The sequence below is a fragment of the Gouania willdenowi genome, chromosome 1 (assembly GCF_900634775.1).
Source record: "Gouania willdenowi chromosome 1, fGouWil2.1, whole genome shotgun sequence".
NCBI classification, from domain to species: Eukaryota; Metazoa; Chordata; class Actinopteri; order Blenniiformes; family Gobiesocidae; genus Gouania; species Gouania willdenowi.
Genome location: NC_041044.1, coordinates 16,598,390 through 16,604,389, shown reverse-complemented (window position 1 = coordinate 16,604,389; position 6,000 = coordinate 16,598,390). Strand labels below are relative to the sequence as shown.

The following is a 6,000-nucleotide window of genomic DNA, read 5'->3' as shown; positions in this document are numbered from 1 at the left end:
TACTATTGAACAGTAGGGGGAGGCACACCATCATGAAAGGAGGGTCAAACTCATACTTCATGTTACATTTGGGTGCAGCTGGAAATATTTATACACATACTTTGTCCAGCACATGAATGGTTTTTTTCGTAACCTTAGTGATTACTCTTCGTAGCACGGGGCAATGAAAAGTTTAATGGGTTCCCTTATCCTGTTAAGTTGATTTTAATTACTTAAATTGATTTTTATTACTAAATAAAATTTAAATTATTTTCAAACTTATTTATAAGAGACCTGACAATCTTCTCTTGTGTTGTGACACTAGAATATGTTACCAACCAGGCGTTATTTGAAGCAGTGGCCCTCCAGAACTATAGTTTATTCATCTTATTCGCTCACTTTTTTTCATTACATGATTCTGGGTATTTTACGAGGATCCGTGAATGCAGCACAGTCTGGCACAGTTCTTCGCGGGAAACCCTCGTCAGCTTGAATACTTTCTTTGACGGACATTAAAATCTGCTCTCAGCGGCTTTAACTCACTCATCTAGTGGTTGTGTGGACGTTTATGGGCTTTATTGGAGCAGTGTGGACTGTAAAATGGTGAGTACGTGTTTCATTTGACGCGCAGCTGAAAGCAATCAGTGACATTTTCCACAACACCGACTCTGAAAAAGTAGATAGTGGATATATGCTGCTGTGTCTATTAGCATTAAAATATATGTACATTAATCTGGCCATCACACTGCCTGCTCACAGACGGTACACCAGAGCAATGTTAAATAAACCCTAAAGAGGAAGGTATATGTGTTGTTCAACTATCTCGTGTAAATTCGGGGGAAGTTGCCAGATCTCGCGAGAATATCAAGCGACCACTTTCAAAACAGCACGAGAGCATCGGAGAAAAAAAAAAAAGAGGTCACTTTGATAACAGCCAGTTTAAATATACACATTTAATGTAGTTTTCAGTAAACTAAAAGTAAAAACAGTCAATATAAAAAAGTATTGAATGAGTGAATACAGTTGTAAATTATTATTAGAATTTTTTTTTAAAGTTGTGCAATGTACCATACTACTGTTTTTGAGTGGTTTGCCACATGACTTAGATCCTATTAACACTAGGGATGTAACGATTCACTCAACTCCCGATACGATTCGATTCACGATACTGGGTTCACGATACGATTCTCTCACGATTTATTTTACAAAATGGGACTGTAGACAATTTTTTTTTTTTGGGAAAAAAACTAGAAAATACTGTATTATTTTCCTTTTATATTTCATTGTCAAAAGAATCCCTTGATGAACTATTCAAAACAATGTAATTTAACTAAAAATAAATCTTGAATGAAATAAATAAAGGAATAATAGAAATGAAAATGAAGCCTATTAATTTAAATTCTGGTTCTATAATAAACAATGCAAAACTGCATAATAGTTCTTTTTCTTTTAAAAGTGCAACTGAAAATGTATTTTGTGCCTTAACAATTGGACTTTAAAAAAAAAAAACCGTGATTACACTAATTTACGTCATATTTGTTTGGACCAGCAGAGGGCGCTTGTAACACAGTGGTCGGTTGGCATGCAGATATCTTGCAGTGAAGAAGAGAAGCTATGCTAGCAGACAGAGCTAATAGAAAAACGTGACTTTTACAGATATTCAAGTAATATTACAGATATTCTTTCGGTGCTAAAGGGGTAATGAATCATTTATTAACATATTTAAGAGTAGAAGGCGGCCAGAAAGAAAGCATTAGCAGACTCCGCCCGCCGCCTACACTTGTGGATAGCGCCCTCTGCTGGTTAAAAAAAGTACTGCGATTCAATTTTCAAAAAATCGATATCAACCGTGATACCTATGAATCGATTTTTAACTGCCTTACGATTAATCGTTACATCCCTAATTAACACAGATGATTCACAGCTCCTACTGCTGTGTGGTGTGGCTGGCGATATATCTGGCTATTTTTAGTTTATTTGTTTGTCTTGTGTCCTTTAAGGCGCAAAGTTTTTGTGCTTTTCTGTGCCGGTGTAGTGAAAATTAGGACTCCCGTGGAAATATTTACTACGCTATTAGTACGCATGCGCCGGTAGTTTCACGGTGTCGGCTTTTACCTTTCCTTAAAAGTATGAATACTCTGTACTTGTGAACTCCTGGGTACGGACTGGTGGAGCAAACTAGGAGAACGGACTTCACATACTCGTTGTTTTGGGGCAAAGCAAACTTCCTGACATTGTTGTGTGGAGTATGAGCGCTCCACTGTAGACATCAAAGAAAATATTATGTATCATTGGGTAGATGTCATTGTTGTAAATATTAATTATTTTGTAAACCAATGAAATATTTGGTGATAAATTAAAAAATTCTGAACATGTTTTATGTATAACAACAATAATAAAATATTTTATATCAAAATAAGGTATTTGAATTCTTACTTAATAATTTTATTTTTTAGGTATTGAATTAATAATAGTTGTTAAAAAAATAATAATAATAAAAAGCTAAAAAACGAATAAATAAATAATTCAGAATAGATTTTGGGAATACTTTAGGCCCACAAACAACAAGAATAACATTAATATTGATAATGATGATATAAAGTAATTCTCTAGTTTGAATAAGGTTTTTTAATTCTTAATTATTTAATTACATGTTTTAGGTATTACATTTTTAAAGAAAAACAAAATTCTGTCCTGAAAATATTTTTCTTTAGGACAAAACAGAATCTGCACCACTTCAGGTTTGAAATTAAACTCCTAATTGAATGCAATATTATTATTATTTTGTTCAATATAATGATCATTGTATTTTTTGTAACTTACACATGTGCGGCTTATCCTCCTCCTTCGTCATCTTTGAAATCATGCGCTTGTTCGAAGTGTATGCTGGGAAATATGGCTGACGGAGTACGCACGAGTCTCCTCTGATGCATGCTCGGTAAAATGGGCGTGGCAAGTTCTCAAGTTCTCATCCGGGGATTTACAGCGGACTTGCTGAAAAGCAGACTTTGAATTGGAACAGGACTTGGACTGCACGTGATGACTTTTCACAAGTCCACGAGCACACAAGTCTGCACAAGTACACAGATTGAGAAACGGAGTTTACCTCGAACTGAGATCAATAATGAGCATATATGTGCATGCGCACACATGACACCCTAACCTATTCTAATAAACTAATAAAGCACGTGTCCGTTCACTTTGAAAACAAAAATAAACAAAACTGAATTTTTTTTTTTTTTAAAAGCAAAAATTCATTTTCCGGTAATGCACATGCGCATATATGCTCATAATCGATCTTAGTACTAGGTATACTCAGTCTGTGACACTGGGTCGTGCTGTAATAAATGTGTGAGGTGGTATTATTTCACCACTGTCACTCTGGTTTGTACGTGACTGAGTGGGGATGGGGGCGTGTCACGCCCATAGACATCAGGAAAAGATCAAGTGGACGGATCCTGGGAGAGGATGAACTAGTGTTTGCGTTTTGCTGAATTAAAAGAGAGCAGTGAGAGAAACCTGAGGGGTTCATCAGGCACCAAAGCAAGGCCCTAAAAAAACAAGTGCCTACACATTAGAAAACAAGCCCAAAAACCAGCGACTGTCGAGATTTGCTGGTGATTTTACAGAAAAAACAAGGCCAAAGTCGCTCGTTTAAGCCGGAATACGAGCGCCTCTAGTGACTGGATGCCATACTGCATACTGCAACACATTAACGTGGGCTTACTAGTATTATTTTTACATTAAAATTGTTGCTTCACCTAATATTACACCCGACAAGGAGGTCATGTTTTTGCTGGTGTTTGTTTGTGAATAGTCTAAGTCAAAAGATAATGGATGAATTCTGATGGAAATTTTAGGAAACTTTCTAAATGGGATAAGGAAGAAGTGATTCAATTTTAGAAGAAATCCGGATTAATAATACACTGATTCTGGATCATTTTCAATTCCCTTTCTTCCGCTCTTTGACCTGGTTCTACAGCACCTCCTGCTGGTGACTGATCATAATACCATGATCAGGAACACTGATCCAGAAAACTGTGAATATCAGACATTTTTCTCACATTTAATTTATTTTATTTGTTTGTCTCTGAACAGTCTGACTCAAAAACTAATAAATGGATTTTAAGGAGATATCCTAAATAGTATAAGGAATAAGTGATTAGATATTGGGGGTGATCCAGATCAATATACTGATTCTAGATCAGTTTGAAAAATCAATAAATCCCTATGTTCAGCTCTTTGAGCTGGCTCTACAGCCCCTTCTGCTGGTGACTTTGCATGTTACATGCATTACATAGGTTGAGTTTTATTTTGAGCATAGCCACGTGCAAGACATTTCTTCCAAGACATTTAAAGTGTGAATGATGATGATACTATGATCAGGATCAATAATCTAGATAATTACCAATATCTGACAAAGAGGAGATTTGGTGCTTGGCTCACTGAGTGCTTTCTAGTTTGCTTTGGAATTGTGTTTGTACTAGGGGTGGGAACCTCTAGGTACCTCGCGATACGATATGCCGATACTGTGATTATCGATATATTGGTTAGAAATCGATCTACGATAATCTGACATAAGAAAAAAGATTAAGCGAAAAAATAAAATTTTTATTTCATATCTCTGAAAGACAATACAGTGAAAAAGTGTCTTATGAACAGTGACACTATTTTAGTGCAACATTTGTGTAAATAAGTGTCAACATATCAATGTAAACGAATAACTACTGTATCTCTAATAGTGATTTCTGTAAACAAAAAATAGGGTCTTTCTTACCAGTGACACCATTATAGTGCAATATTCCAGTAAACAATATATTGGTTCCTTCAACAAACAGTGACAATTTTTTTGTGAAGACCTACCTGCACATTTTAGTGAAAAAGCAGAAAAGGTTTTGAATAAAAAAAAATAAAATTGATACTAAATTTTAAAAAAAAATTATCGTCACACTGCTAGTTTGTACCTTATATTTGTAATTTTACAATGAATTAATGTGCTGTTTATGTAGTCTAACTCTTTGTTAAATGTCTGACATGTCTTTGCTTTAATGTGTTTGTTTTGGTCATTTGTGTGAATGTAGCTAATATTGTCTTGAATATTACCCATTTTAAAATATAATTATATTGTTTTTTTGTTTTTTTTTTCACCATCCAAACTGCTTCAGCACATCTGACAAATCATGTGTATGTCAATTGTCAATAGGATAATTAAAGGTAAATGTTGTCTTCTAACTCTGCTGCAGTCGAAGAAGAAAGGTCTGAGTTTGGAGGAGAAAAGGACTCGAATGATGGAAATTTTCTTTGACTCGGTGAGTTTTAATATTTCAGTTTATTTATCAATAGGAAAGATATAGCAGGCTAGATTTTCAGAAGTATTTCAGAGCTATTCATTATTCATCATTCAATAATGTTTTAGCAATGTTTACTTTTTCTGGATATCATCCCTTTTTATTCAGTCATTCTTTGAGCTGCTGTTTGCTGACTATATTATCTTGCAGATCAATGTTTATGTTTCTCTTTTTAAAGTCTTAGCCTTATCCTCTTTTTTGACGGAATTGATGGAACATTTAATTTATTCATTTTGCACCGATATGTAGGGTTGGGCATCGTTTGGATTTTTCCGATTCCGATTCTCAATTTCGATTCCTGTTCTAAGCGATTCTCGATTTCGATTCTTTGAGTTGTGCAGGTCAACAGGTCACAGATTTCACAGGATAATCTACAGGTAGATGTGAAACTAAATAAAACAAACTCAAACCCTGGAACAGTCATGTGACAAATCAATCAATAGTTCTTGTTGAGAATTATTATTATTATTCTGGATACAGTGGAAACAGAAACAATAAAAAATAATTATATTTTGAACCTGTTTATACTGTAGGAAAGATATTATATACATAAATATAATTGGAGTCTAAAGCCACAAAAAAAACACCACTTTAAAAAGAAAATAGACTAATATGAGACCTCTTTACAGTTATTTGGGTCATTCTGCGCATTCGCAACTTTCGGCGATGACGC

The 6,000-nt window shown here is 34.7% G+C and overlaps 1 protein-coding gene across 1 annotated transcript in view; it reads left to right on the top strand.

Annotated features, from left to right (window-relative positions):
- Nucleotides 1–444: 444 nt before the first annotated feature.
- The window catches only part of mnd1 (meiotic nuclear divisions 1 homolog (S. cerevisiae)), a 29,229-nt gene continuing 23,673 nt past the window's right edge, over nucleotides 445–6,000 (top strand). Inside the window, exons 1-2 of the mRNA XM_028452644.1 lie at nucleotides 445–582; nucleotides 5,223–5,288. Coding sequence (XP_028308445.1) covers nucleotides 580–582; nucleotides 5,223–5,288 — 69 coding nt within the window. The 5' untranslated portion in view covers nucleotides 445–579. The remainder of the gene's footprint in view (nucleotides 583–5,222; nucleotides 5,289–6,000) is intronic.